Consider the following 15,721-nt stretch of genomic DNA (forward strand, 5'->3'; position numbering starts at 1 on the left):
AGTGATGTCATTTACCAAAGCCTGATGCCGCCGTTTGTCAATTAGTCTGCATCTAACTCAAGTACAAACCAAAGCCTGTCTATCTTAGAAACATTTTAACACAAATAGAAACGGATCTTTTCACGATTTCACAGAGAAATGTCATTTTTTAACTCTTCCTATGACCCACCAGGGATCAAATATAATGTCTCCTTTGCGGAAAGACGTTTCAATCCTCGGGCCATACTGGACAACCCCAACAAGATGCACTCTCAAAACCTGACCATCTTCCCTGGAGAAGAGGCCTGCGAACACATCTACTTCCACGTCATGGTGAGGCCCATGATGTCGGTGACTACAGTCTCATGAGACAGCAATGAGAGGATTGGCTTTAAAATGTATTTGTTTGTTTAATTTGGTTTGTTTGTTAATGTCCTAAATTGATAACTCATACTAGGACTAATGTATCCCAGTGTTCATAGAATAGGTGAGATGTATTTTACAAATGGGATTCTGTAGTTTTAGTATCAAGTGGAAGTTAAAATGTTGTTTTTTGACAAGAATTCAGTTCTGGCAGAATCACTGGATTTTTCTTTAAATATAAAGAGTCAAACTTCAACATGTTGCAATTTAGCAAATCATCCGTCAGTCTTAAAACGTCATTACTGATCTTGGTCTAGCACATTGGTCAACACCAACACACACACACACACACACTGCACATTCAAATGAGATTAAAATCATATCTTTTGAGTATTTCTGCATCTTGTACATTTGTGTAAACTTTTCGTGTAAACACATATTTTGGGTGCCATAGATAAAGTGGCTTGATAAATGAGTAAATGTACAGGATCATTTTTCAACTTAATGTGTTATATTAGGAGACCACAGACTACGCACGGCCCATAGTGTTTGCTGCTCAAGTGGGGCTACAAGATCCAGCCCAAGGACCAGTTCTAGATGACAGCTGGCCTACTGTTGTGAGGACTGAGGTGAGACACAATCTTGCAGATTATCCTTTCTTTGCTTTCAAGTTGTTAGAAAGACACTCCCATGAATTGTCATCTGAATCCGTCAAATGGGAGGAAATCAAAAGGAAAGGATTAGTAGTTTCTTTGACTTGACGGAAGCTTGTCTTTTTGTCCAGCTGCCCTTCTGGAACGGCTGTGACGAGGACGACCGCTGCATACCTGACCTGGCTCTGCAGAGCATGACCGACCTGATGACCCGAAAGTAGGTTCACACATGGGAATACGCAGGCGCCCAAGTAAAACTGATCCTCAGCTGCTCTGTTACTGATGATTCCACTTTTCTTTCCCGCCCCGCCTTTCCAGTCAGTTCTGTGCGCAGCCTGTGCAGTCTCGTGGCGCTTTCTGCCGCCATGTGAGTGAAGGAGGGAGCGAGGGATCTCTGCGGGTTCTGGAGGGAAACAGGAGGAGGATGGTGGTGGATGTCCGATTGGAGAACAAAGGAGAGAACGCCTACAACGCTCGCCTAAATATCACCTACACCCCCAATCTACGCTTCTCTAGCCTCATAGTCAAGGTGCATTACCATCAGCCATGGTTCATGATGAGAATATTTATATTTATATAAGTGTGTGTATGATTTAGCCAACAAATGAGATGAGATAAATGCTGCATTTAAGTACTATATATATCTAACAACAAACAAACAAATTATAATCACTTTATAGATAGATAGATAGATAGATAGATAGATAGATAGATAGATAGATAGATAGATAGACAGACAGACAGACAGACAGACAGACAGAGAGAGAGAGAGAGAGAGAGAGAGAGAGAGAGAGAGAGAGAGAGAGAGAGACAGACAGACAGACAGACAGACAGACAGACAGAGACAGACAGACAGACAGACAGACAGACAGACAGACAGACAGACAGACAGACAGACAGACAGACAGAGACAGACAGACAGACAGACAGACAGACAGACAGACAGACAGACAGACAGACAGACAGATAGATAGATAGATAGATAGATATCATAATATTTCATCATTTCTGGTCACTCAGTGACATTTTAGCAAAAGATGACCACTTATAGTGACTAATAACCTAACGTATTATATCTGCCTATACATCAGGAACTTCATCACTTCACTTAAAGCACCCAATGACCCTGTAAAGTAACTGTTAATCACGTTATAATGCAATATAGAAATTGTAATGTCTTACAACTATGAGAATAATAATACACTGATCATGTCAAAAATGAAAATGTTGTTGAGTGACCAGCAATTATGAAGTATTATTATGATATTTGACTAATAAGTCATTATAAAATGCTTTGTAATGTGTTATTATAAAGCATTTACTGATATAAAGCATTATAAATATTTATAAATGCTTATTACTATAATAATAAGCATTTATATAACTATATAACTATTATATATATATATATATATATATATATATATATATATATATATATATATATATATATATATATATATATATATCTTCTTATATATACAGCACTATTTGTAGATTTGAATGAATTATGAGTATGTTTATAATGCATTAATGACATGGACGTGGTAGAAAGTGTTACCAAAAACTGTTATTATTTTTGATCCAGGACAACTCTGACATCAAAATAGAATGTTTCGTTGAGGACAAACTGAGGAATGAGAAGATCTGCAACGTCAGTGCTCCGTTCATGAGGGCCAAAATTCAGGTAAGACTCTGAATCCATGAAATTATTCATTATTTAATAATCCACCAGTTGTTTGTTTTTTTAATTGCCAAAAAAAGTGTGCTTTCATTGTGGAGTTGTGACTCTGTTTAGGATTGACTGTTTGCTAATCTCCTAACAAAACACTTGGTGTGTGTTTCGCTGTTGTCGAATCAAAATGATGGATTGGCAGATTTGCAGGTTTTGCACTTATTCTTTGTATTATATCTGACATTTTGTTCCTGGGTGTTTAAAGTCCAGGAAAGTCATGTGTTTTACGGCAGAATCATTATTTCTGTATTTATCTGACTGAATGGAAAGCAGATGTAAAAGTTGGTCTTTTCCATTCATAAAAAAAATCATTTTCATACTGATTCCCAGATTTAATAAAACTCAGTTCAGATGGTGGCACTTTTGACTGAGATAAAAATCTGGATCCATGTCTGTATCCCCCGTCAGAGCAACCTCACAGCCCGCACGTAATGTTATGAAAAGCTTCCAACGTGGGCCACATTAGATCACAGCCGCCCAAAACACACGCTGCAGTCTTTAGACGGCCGTGACCGACCACGCTGGTAAATGTAAAACCCACAAGCCAACCAGGAGAGCCCAGTTTAGTTCTGGTTTGTGAACTAAACTTTCTAAATTCTGACATGAAAGTCCACAGTGTCGAAACTTAAACATTCCCATCTCTATTTAACTGTCGAACTACAACAAATGTGAGTAGGGAGCAACTTTAATACAGATTCAATCTTAAACATGTCCTTATTATTACATCAGTGGAAAAAGCTTGCAGTGGCTTATCAAGACAAAACAACACTTAGAGGTTAAGATCAACATCCTTTTTTTAATCTACATCCTGTGACTCAACATTATTGACAGTTCTATGCATAACGGATGATCCCCACAAAGCACATTACGATGTTGAGCGACGTTCTTCCAGACTGGGAAGGTGTTTACTGTTTTTTAACTATAGCTATATATTTTTATGTGACAAATGTCATGCTTTTTCCAGAGCTTTCGGCTATAACCCACAGCCTTCTTCAGTGAATGTAACATGCTCAGTTGGCAACCTCCAACAAGGCGGCAACCTCCCGGTCTGAAAAGTGAAGCCAATGCGGAAGTGCCTTAAAGTTGCATTATTTCTAATAGTCAGCAGGGGGCGACTTCTCTAGTTGCAAAAAGAAGTCTGATTGTATAGAAGTCTATGAGAAAATGACTCTACTTCTCATTTGATTTATTACCTCAGTAAACACAGTAAACATGAGTTGATAGTCTCAATCGCTAGTAGAGATGTTCTGATACCATGTTATCCTTCCTAATTCCGATACCTGAACTTGATAGAATGTTTAAAAATATATAAATATATAAACCCTTCAAAGCGGCGGTGACTATGTCCGCTTCTTATATACAGTCTATGGTATCGTCCCATTATCTAATTTTGGTCATGTGATATTTTACAATAAACTATACGCGATCACTTGTGACCACAGTTATTAAGGCCACATGAATCTCCCATGATTCAGGCATGATGACTCTTTAGATTTTATTATTTATGTGTTGACAAGGTCAAGAACGAACCTCCACTTTTTTCATTGAAACTAAAATACATAAAGAGAAATGAGAACATATGTGAGTCCTGTTGCTCACACACTTGTGTGAAAGTGACGGTTCACCTTCTGAAAGCATTTTCTTAAAGTAAAGTCTCTTATTTTGACACAAAAATCAGTCAAGCAACACTGTCTTCCTCTATACAAGATTTATCAAGATTCATCTTAGCAACACGGTAAATAGAACAAAAAACACTTTCTCCTTCAGCCAGTAAGATCATTTTCCCCCCACTTTAACCTGGTGCACCAGGTGAGTCTGAGTAAAAGATACTGAGAGGATTTGTCTTCATCTGTTACTGATTCTCACGTTCAATTCTGCTGTTTCAAGCCTTTTCCGCAGGCTTGTAATGTCAACAATATTTATGAGACTCCAGTGTGTTTTACAGCAGAGCATCTAGTTTTATTTTTAAGAGGGTGATGTTTGAATTAACTTTGATAGGGATGACACTGATGGCGCATCGCGCCGTGCAATTAAAAGCTTTTGAACATTGAGCGGATTATACCTAAGTCATCTTTTCCATTGATGTCTGATCAAAAGTCTGCGGACAAATACCGTAGGAATGAAGTAATGAAGGTGATTTAAAGAGTTCATGAAATGTCCTAACCACGACTCCATTATCACAAACAATAGTCTCCTAGGGCAACGAAAATATATCATGCAACGCTCCCCAACAACTGAACCAAGAGGACTCTGGTCACCCTTTAAAACTCACTGAGTGATTCATACCCACTCTTTCAGCCTGAACAGCCTCCGGAGCCACAAGGCTGATGGGCTTTGGTCGGGAGCATTTTAAATATGTGGCACGGAGCTAAACTAGGCTGATTGTACGCCGGTGCTGCTGCCAAGCCTGCCCAAAACCACTGCTCAGATGAAGGAAAGTAAGAACCTCAGGGCTTTTAAAAACAGCCAGTTATCACTCTTGTTTTGACTTTTCCGGTTGGTGTTGACCTGCGTAAAACAAGCATGTACTGTAAACTTTACTACCGCGGCAGCAGAGTGAGGGCTACAGATCATACACTGCTGGTGACAACTGAGTCTTGCGGGCGTACGCAGAGACAAGGAACACTATTGCTGCAAATGAATTGTTTGACGATTGACAGTGACTGTGGCTCAGGGATGTGGGTGGACTACATCAGCCCAGAGGAGGAAGGGGAGCTTCATGCTCCGTCTGAATTTCCATGTTCCATGTGAACTATGCCGGCGCACGAACATCGTCTAGCCACGGACAGTCTTCCAAACCCATACTACTTGCATGCATGTGTGTGTCTGTGCATTTTTAAATTTGTGTGTGTGTGTGTGTGTGTGTGTGTGTGTGTGTGTTTTGTGTTTTCATCTAACTTTCTTCTAAACGACCGTCAACATAGATTCATCCAATTATTTTGAAAACGGACAGAAAGATGGTTTCTTTTCCAGGTCATTCACAACAAAGACAAAAACAAGAGATCATTTTCCACTAATAGGATGCGATTATATGAAAATAGGCGGTGGTGGAAGAAGTATTTCGATCATTTGCTTCAGTAAAGGTATCAATACAACAGTTGAACATACTACATTAAAAGAAGAAGTATCCCATTCAAATTCCTGCTGAAGTAAAAGTACATAAGTATTGTCAGCCAAATTGAAATTTCAAAAGTAAAGTACCGCTTCTTTGTTACCTCTCTGAGCCTCCAACATTTTTTAGTAAGTGGTCACAAACTGAAAAGGTTGCGAACCATCAATAAGGTTTAATGTCAAATCTTCAACTCAAAGGTTCTCGTAACTCCAGTTGTCAAATAAATGTAGAGGGGGAAAAAAGTACAATATTTTCCTTTGAGTAGAAGTATAAAGTAGCAGAAAATGGAAATACTTAAAGTACCTCAAAACCATATTTGAGTACGGTACTTTGGCAAATGTGTTTTCCACCACTGAAAATAGGTCTTAACTTTTGTATGAATGTTCTTTATCTGTGGTCTGTCGAGGATGAGTCACACTATATGGAGGACGGAAGCCAGTGAACCTTATGCATTCCTCTTCGGTCAGACGGAGTCCGTCAGGATTTCATTACGACATGGAGGACTGTAAACAATGGTCAGCTCGGTTTGCTGCCTGCTACCAATCAATCATCCCCTCCTTTCCTCCTCTCCTTTCCTCCTCTCCTCTCCTCTTTTTACATTTTCTTACACACCAGCCATCTCCTCTGTTTCTGTCTGTCTCCTCTCTTCTCTTTTCTGCCTCTGGGCTTTTATTTTGCCCTGAATCTGACTCTCAGTGGTAGTTGTATGTGTGTACGTAGTACGTATGTTGATTTATATTGACTATATTGTCCTCAACTAAGTGGAAATTCTCTGGCTCTCCGTGCAGCCGGCTGCCTGGAGTCAAAGCCCGGTACTTACAGCAGGTTATTGCAGGCTTTACTCCTCAATCCATAATGCAGGGCCTTTGTCGTTGGCGAGGATGTAAACAGTAGCATATGGAGTCAAAAGACGCCTCTGACTTGTGCTTTTGGAGTTTTTGTTGTCAAAATGTATGATGACAAACCTGGTAAAAACTGATTTATTCTTCTCAACTTTATTTTCTCCTCTGCAGGTATCGTTTCGTCTGGAGTTTGAGTTCAGTCGGACCGTCTTCCTCGAGCACGTCAGGGTTATCCTGGAGGCCAGAAGGTGTGAACCTTTAACTGTATTTCCTGTTTGCATGGAGAGAAGTCTGACCTGAACTGCTCTTACTGATACCGATGATTAACGCACATACATGTATCAAGTTTCTTTGAATATTTTTTATCCCGTTCTCTCGACAGCGATGGCGAGGAGATGAGCACAGCTGATAATTTCAATGATATCTATTACTCACTGAAATACGAGGGAGACCTTCTCTTCACTAGGTTTGTCAATTTCTGAATGTCTTACCAAACAAAGCCTGCTGCTGAAGCTCTCGGGTGGAAGCAAAGCGATATAGTGTTATCACAAATGGCATTGAATCAGAGTGTAAGTTGCAGGAATATGGGGACTTTGCCGTCATGTGTTCAACTTGACAACATTATGCTTGTTTGTGCTTCTTCTGTTTCAAAGGGATTCAGATCCGACCCGATATGATATCAAATCAGAGCTGTCACTGGAGGAGCCGGGAGTTATCGGTCCTCCTTTCAACTTCACTTTCCAGGTGAGGGCCAAGAGCATCGTCATCACCATTGTTAATTGACTGTCCAGGAAAAACGCTGCTTTCAAAATATTCTTCATTGTTTCCCGTTGTTTTTGTTGTCTCTCAGATCCAGAACCTTGGCTACTTCCCAGTAAAGGATCTGCAGCTGAACATCGAGATCCCTGAAATGACGAAAAATGGGAACCAACTCCTGCAGATATCTGACTTCAATATTGACCAGGTGAGTGTGGAGCCTTAAAAAGTGAGTTAGTCTCAGTCAGTGAAATATCTGACGGCAACTGGGGGGGGGGGTCCCCCTTACCTAGTGCTCCAGTGTTATGCTGAAGTCTTACACACACTCAATACGCACTATAGAGGATTACATGAATACAAGCCAAGACGATCAACGAGGCAGTAGGCTACACGCTTAGCACACTCATCACCAAGGCTAACAGCGTTAACAATAAGGACACTCGTACAACAACCACGCAACAACTGTGACCTGCAACAGAATCCACACACAACACTCGCCTCTCTCTCTTTACCCCGACACACAGACCTTGGCTCGGCTTTTTGTCGTTGCCATCCTGGTATCACAGAAGAGGAGGGACGGAGTCCTGCTTTGATCCAGGTTCTCAAAAAAGACCTGGATCTACTTTGTCCAAAGGGTCCATTTAGTCCTCTAACAGACTCTCTACCTGAACCTGTTGTGGCTCTGGTTGGCTGTGACATTTACTGTGGAAAATTGTATTTCTATTGATATTTGTTTACGAAAAACGTTTTCAATTTGAATGATGACTACAGCTCTACATAGTAGCCTGAGCTTTTAAAAAGACATCTTCATTTGCAAGTGACAAATATGTATTTTAGAGACCCTCCAAATGATGTATGCATGTATGCATGTATGCATGTATGCATGCGTATCGGCCTTCTTACATGTAGAAGTCACAAATATATATTCAAAAGTCAAGTCATCCTTCCTTTTAACGAAAACAAGGATGTTTTTTATTGTGTATCATCTTTCAAGTGTTTCAAAATGTTTTATATGTTTTTTTGGTTGGTTTTTTTGGTTGTTTTAAGTGTGCGTGTGTGTGTGTGTGTGTGTGTGTGTGTGTGTGTGTGTGTGTGTGTGTGTGTGTGTGTGTGTGTGTGTATGTGTGTGTGTATGTGTTGAATGTCCTGTATGTATGTATTCCATTATTAATTCTTGGATGTAGTTTAATGCTAATTCACCTCAACTTCTCACAATATTATTTCACTCGTTCTCTGCAGACATAAGGTTGAACGGTACTAACGGGTGATTTTACTCTCATGTCCCTCCTCAGAGAGATGGGTCACACTGTTTACCACCTCAGCATGTGGCACAGAGCCGGGCGTCACCTGAGGACCTTTCACGCTTCTCCCGCTTGGTAAAGTACAAACCAACCAAAATCAATCCCTCATAATCATTATTTTGCATTTCATCAACTTAAGACTGATGTCTGGTTTCTTCACACAGAACCGGTCCAACACTCTAACTCTGCCGATCCAATGCACCGTCAATGTGGCCTCCTACAGAGAAATAGCAGTTCGAATCACAGGAGCGCTACGAATAGACACCTTACACGCAGTGAGTATAAAACCCAAAACACGCATGCATAAAGTTGGAAATCCCCGGCTTTATGATAACACACATGCTGCGTGCATGCTCTGTTTATCTCACTGTTATCCTGCTTTGACTCTGAAGCGATGACAGCTTTGTCTTTCAGCTGTGTGATATGTATGTTTGTGAAAACTGGCAGCGTGTTTTGATTTCCTCTCCAGCTGAAGTTTAAAATCCTGGAGCTGGGAACCAGTGCATCAGTGGAGCTTCCCTCCTCCAGCCCCATGTTTTTACACGAAGAGAGGCCTGTCAGACATGTGAGTCAACACAGACTAATGCTGCACACTGCTTCTGTCCCAGCTTTGACCTGACTTAAATCTGACCTCATAATAGCACCATAATTCGATAATTCAGACTTAGCCTCGCTGATCGTTAACATATCCAAAGTGTGAATACAGGAGTTTGTGCTTCAGGAGATCATGGACTGACACTATTAAAATGATACCTGTAACACTAAACAAGAGCATATGTTGCTGCAGTGACTACTGTATAAAATATATCAGTGGCTCTGCATAGCTGAAGCAGTGAAGAATCAGACAGTAAAGGTTGGTATTGGAGAGCACACGTGCTGTGTGGTGCTTAGGGACCGAAAGGACCAGCGGCACAACATGTAACGGTCTGGACTCATACACTAAACGTTGCTGCCATCTATTGGCCAGTACAAACTGTCAGACTGTATCTCTCTATAATGCTTGTGTAAGCATAATATACTGATTCCTTTGAGCTGATGCAAGCTCTAAATGTATTGTTGATGTAAAAAGGGGAGTGGATTTAATGGCAAACCTGGTTCTGACACTTAATATGTAAAGAAAGAAAGTTTTCAGTACTGTTTCAATCACATTTCTGAAATATTTGTTTCATGTTGAATACATACCCCCACGTTCAGCCAGTGAGCGTCCATGTGCAGAATAATAAATAAATAATAATAATATCTGCATTATTACTGCCGGTGAATGTCAAAGCTGTTTCATCTTCAGTGACTGTAACCATTGCAGATTATCATACATTTACACTGGGGTACTCATGCCTACTGTATGTACAATATATTTTCATTTTTGTATAAGATAAACAAATAAACTCTGCATTATAACACTATACAAGACATGACTGAGTTCAGTGTGTTTCTCAAAAAATGATATGGATCTAATGATTCAAATATGGTGTCGTCCACAGATAATATTGGAGATCAGGAAGGAGGGCGATTACAGAATCTCGAACTGGATCATCATTGGTAGCACGCTGGGAGGACTCTTATTGTTAGCCCTGCTCAGTCTCGCTCTATGGAAGGTAAGTCATCATATAACGCAGTTATGAGAGACTGATTACATTAACACCTACTGTATACTAGTTGAGATATCCAACGAACATGTGTGCCTCAGAGCTGTTGTTTTTTCCAATTACCAAAATTAATTTTGCTCTCCTGAAGTTATCTGAAGTCCTCATAGTCATAGTGTTAAAACCTGAACCATAGTCACAGTGTAGGGCTATGCTGCCACCCTGTGGTAGAGAATGAAATTACGGCTGTATTGAAACATAAAAAGGTAAAATCTGGTGACGGTGATATTATAAAGAGGCTATCACAAAATGTCAGTATTAAACAGTGTTTGAATAGCTTAGGATAGTTATATTTTTAAATATAAAATCGTGTTTTGAAGAGAAGGTTTGACAGAATGTCTAGAGTAAAAAAAATACGATGAATTAAACAGTTAAACCATGTGAGGAGAAATAATGGTACAGCTATACTATAGGCTATGTAGAACCTTATTTTGAAGGAAGAGGTCAAACAATCAACAAAGGCAGCTTCTTTACATTCATGGTCAACACAGGAGCCATTGACTGAAACACACAATCTAACTCCGGGTGACCAAAGATCATCGGCCTAAACATCATGCTTCACAAGACGCTGCCTCCTGACACTTAGAAGTCACATACATTCATTCAAAAATCAAGTCATATTCCCTTTTAAGGGAAAGCAAGGATGTATTGTTTTTGCTGTGTTTCGTCTTTCAAGTGTTTCAATGAGTTTTATATGTAATACATTTCTTGTTAAATATATAAGTGAAAAGTGCATCAACAACATTGAACAAACTGAAAGGCCCTGAACACTCATGGTAAACCCACACAGGGGACTTTACTTATGTTTTGCTGATTACATCTCATCACATGGAATGTATGTCATCACATGAACTAGGTGTGAAACACTGGTCAGGTAACAACACCTGAACCAGTTCCATTCACTGAGCGAAGATTGTAAGGTGCAGTTGAAGGAAAAAGAAGCTGCTAAATGGACCTTAAATCCAGATGATTTCATCACACGCACTGATTCCACGCTCAACAATGAACTTCCCCGTAATCTCTCGTCCAACTTCTCGATAGATCGGCTTCTTCCGGAGGCAGAAGCGGAGAGACGAGGACGAGCAGGAGGCGAACGGGAAAGTGGCCGAAGAACGGTAACGCAGGCTGAGGGCCCCCCAGCAGACACCTTTATCCACAGGGGACCCGACACTCAGGGACCAACCCACCTCCCCCCTGCTCCCCAACACCACAGTGGCACCGCATAGACAGCTCCGCATGGCCGCTGAAGCAAGGCTTATTCAGTGCACTGGATCTGTCCCACGCCACGACCCCTGACCCCCCAGAGTCAGCACTGTCACACTCACTTAGCGTTCCTGCACTGTTGCGACATTAGGGCCTTCTTCGTCTGTGTATTCACTTGCCCTCCGTGTCGTACCTCCACAGATCTTTGAGCTCTCGTTTTCTTGGCTTCAGGTCGGAGCCCCGGTGCTTTTTTTTCTCGTCCGTTTGAAAAGAAGAATAGAGCGAGCTTTCGAATGATCTGTCCCAAGAATTTCCGACCACAATTTGCCCTCGAGGCGAGCGTTAGCCAATCACTCTTCTGTCTCTTCCTGATGTGTATTTATTTAACTCTTATGGTCAATTTTGAAACACGTGAAAAACCTCAAGGGTGATTTGCCACCCAAAATGCTACCACAAATGTAAAGTTACTATACTGTATATTGAATTCGATGTTTAAAAGATTTTATCTGCGACATGTTCAGCTCCCTTGCATAATAATTTATGAGAAAGCAAAACTGAACTAAAGTTGCCAGAGTACAAAGAAGATTCATAATGTTTAACTCACAGAGACGTTTCTTGATCGTTTTCTACAGCGGAGAATCTTCTTAACCTGCATCCGCTCTCAAGAGTTCACTTCTTTTCTTTTAATATTTTCATCCTGGAAAACATTAAACATTTGATGCACTTTTGTACAAAATTAACTTGAATTTTGTAAATAGTCAAGTACCTTTTTATACCCTTTCAAATATTATAATGGTTTATGGCATTACTTTATAAGTTAAGCAACAAGGCTTTGTGTCACTGACCCAGTTACAAGACGTTGCATGCCTTTTAACATGCACTGCATCAGCGCAAAAGGATGTGCAGAAAATACTGCAGGCAACATGGATTTCAACAAAGCAATTCTCATGAGGAGCTGGAACTAAATCACAATCAGATGCCATAAAGATGAGTCCAGCAAATGCACATTGCTTCCAGTATGTCAGCACCCTCCTGGTGACACCAACGAATGTCAGTTTGTCCTGTTTGACGAGGTGTGAAGAGCTGTAATAAGCCTACAAATAAAACTGTGTATATGTCTGAGAATGTCTTTTTAATGAACACCTGAGGAGTTTCAACTGCACAAACGAAGCCTGGAGAACCACAAGTGTTTTATATATATATATATATATATATATATATATATATATATATATATATATATATATATATATATATATATATATAGCTATATGTATATATATATATATATATATATATATATATATGTGTATGTATATATATATATATATATATATATAGATATAGCTATATATATAGATATAGATATATATATATATACACACATATATACATACATACATACATACATATATATATATATATATATATATATATATATTTATATATATATATATATATATATATATATATTTATATATATATATATATATATATATATATATATATATATTTATATATATATATATATATATTTATATATATATATATATATATATATATATATATATATATATATATATATATATATATATATACAGAGAGAGAATTATTACAATTTCTATAACAAAAGTGATAAAGATGCTTTTTTGGTTTAAAATCAAAGCAGCAGAGGTCGAGTTTTCCTAATTTTTGGTTCTCAGTTTTGGTCAAGTTCCAGAACACCAGTTTCTACATTTCCCATAATGCAACCAATCAATTTGTTTGACCCTCCCTGCCTCTGGTCTTTGAAACTCAAAGTCCCCAGTTTTCAACGCTGGACTATTTTCTCAGACTTCAGAAAGTTCCTTCAGATGCATCTGCTCTATACGTAATGACTAACCTGAAGTGAAAACCTGTGGAATTGAGAAAGTCTTCTGTAATGTTCTTTACCCACAACTCGGGGGCGGTGTTATAGCTCTTATCCACTGTTTAATAAGCAAATAATCAAAGTGGATCATCATTATATATGTGGTAATAAATGTATAATAATAAATAGCTGTAATGTGGGTATATTTGAAACAATCCAAACATTTTTTATTGAAAACGTTTTTGAAGATTGACGCCAGTTTCCAGGCTTGGGTGTCGGATAGGTAGCTAGATAATATATGGCTTAAAGCCAGTTTTTAGTAGAGAATGAAACTGACAGGTTTGCATCATGGGTCCTGTTCTAATTCAAGCATTTGTCCTCCGAGCATCACAAAGAACAATTTGCCTTCGAGCACAACAGTGAGTGCGTAGCCGACTGCCGATCAAAGCTCATTTTAACCCACAGAATAATGAATGAACAAATCGAGCTGCCGTGTGGTGAGGTTGATTACAACTGTCATTTGTGTTCAGGGACGCAGGTTTGATCCATTCAGTCGACACACGCTAACCATCTGCCGCTGACAGCGCTGCAGTGAAAACACAATGATCCCTGAAGGAGGAAATAGATTGTTGAAGCGGCAAATGTAAGATTCAGCAAGTGGGGAAGAAAAAAAAGAATGCAGCCACACAAACAGCATTCAAAAACACATCCAAGTAGACAGAACACAGTCAAGTAATCTAAAAAACACTGAAGTTATGTAAACATGCAATAGAATCTTCTTCCCTTCAAGGATTGATCTTCCAACAGAGACAACAGTATAATTCAGACACCAAAAGAATTATTTACATTTTAAATAGTTTATTAAATGATTAAAACTTAGTCGACGTCTCCACAGTGTTACACGTGGAGAATGTTGTTTTAACAATTTCCCCCCAAATAACCTTTGATTTTGAATTTGTTCAATGAATGTTTTGTTTTTGAAAGTATGATAAGAGCTCATTTTTGAACTACATCACTGCATTTGGGCTCTAAATATGCTGGGAAGCTGTTTTTCTTTGTCCTTTTCTCTCCTTTCTATTGTCAGTCTGGTTGAACCATTGTTGTCAGTGTTTTGTTCTCCAAGAGCGAAGCAGGATTTTTACAAACCCTTCAGACAAAATAACATTATTCCTAAAGAGGACTTTCTCCAACCTTAAAGCATGAAAAATATTTCAAAAATATAGAGTATCCTCTCAGCTATCTGTCTGTAACGAATCAAACCTTTTTTGGCAGGCGACCACACATTATTGAACGGAAGTGTATATGAAAGAGTGTGGATTCATTCCTGAGCTTTGTTAACTCATTAATGTTACTTATGACATCTGCATGATTACTAGCTGCTGTAAATGTGGTGAATGCCAATAAATCACACCCAAATACTGTTACTGAAAACAGAGAGTGGAGATTTCTTGCTCGGCACCCAAGCAAAATGAAACCTTGGGGAATTAAGCAAAGGAGCAATTCAGGGTCCAAAACCTGCTGTGAACTGATTGATAGTGATTGTCAACATGATTGCTCACTCATTAACTTGAACAATTTGCTGAAGTATAATTAGAAAAAGTACAGCAATCAAAGTGTCCTTTTCTGAAAGGTTATAGTGTGTGTGTGTGTGTGTGTGTGTGTGTGTGTGTGTGTGTGTGTGTGTCTGTGTGTGTGTGTGTGTGTGTGTGTGTGTGTGTGTGTGTGTGTGTGTGTGTGTGTGTGTGTTTATTTACACCTCACAGCTCAAATCAGAAAAAAAAAAACTGACAAAACATTACACCGGCACTTTGATTTATAAATGAAAAATCATAACTGAATATTTATGAAGCGTACCAGTAAAAGTGTGATTGGACCTTTGAGGCATCAGCACACTGAATTTTAAATAAAGGTGGAACTTTGGATTTGATTTAAATCCCCCCCCCACCCCTTGTACAACTGCTCTCAGGTAAATTGCTGCACTATGTAGAACATATTGATTTAATTCTGCTTACAGTAATGTATCTCTATTATAAAAGTGCTCATGATATTAAGCCAAAAGAAAACAAGTAATCAGTACTCAGCACCTTCCTCCTCTGTTCCTGAGCTTCCCTCCTCTTTGATCATCGTTAAAGGCCTTTTGGGGTCTGCATTTTGGACATAGTGTGATCATCACTGTACACACCGTCCCTGCAGCATCATGGACAGGCCACACAAAACAAAGAGGCCTCTGGGCACAAAGAGGAGAAAAGAATGACAGGGAAAGATTTTAGTAACCTGTCAGCAGA

General features: G+C 39.2%; 1 protein-coding gene across 1 annotated transcript in view; it reads left to right on the plus strand.

The window, feature by feature from the left end:
- Window positions 1-12,675, plus strand: part of LOC137882146 (integrin alpha-11-like) — a 46,620-nt gene extending 33,945 nt beyond the window's left edge. Inside the window, 14 exon segments of the mRNA XM_068724291.1 lie at window positions 173-312; window positions 861-971; window positions 1,127-1,212; window positions 1,314-1,524; window positions 2,584-2,682; window positions 6,856-6,932; window positions 7,067-7,150; window positions 7,338-7,428; window positions 7,535-7,648; window positions 8,733-8,816; window positions 8,906-9,016; window positions 9,211-9,306; window positions 10,223-10,336; window positions 11,426-12,675. Coding sequence (XP_068580392.1) covers window positions 173-312; window positions 861-971; window positions 1,127-1,212; window positions 1,314-1,524; window positions 2,584-2,682; window positions 6,856-6,932; window positions 7,067-7,150; window positions 7,338-7,428; window positions 7,535-7,648; window positions 8,733-8,816; window positions 8,906-9,016; window positions 9,211-9,306; window positions 10,223-10,336; window positions 11,426-11,503 — 1,496 coding nt within the window. The 3' untranslated portion in view covers window positions 11,504-12,675.
- Window positions 12,676-15,721: the final 3,046 nt, after the last annotated feature.

Source organism: Cebidichthys violaceus, unplaced genomic scaffold (genome assembly GCF_023349555.1).
Source record: "Cebidichthys violaceus isolate CVI_PGR_0920_01 unplaced genomic scaffold, fCebVio1.0.p SCAF_30, whole genome shotgun sequence".
Classification (NCBI taxonomy): Eukaryota; Metazoa; Chordata; class Actinopteri; order Perciformes; family Stichaeidae; genus Cebidichthys; species Cebidichthys violaceus.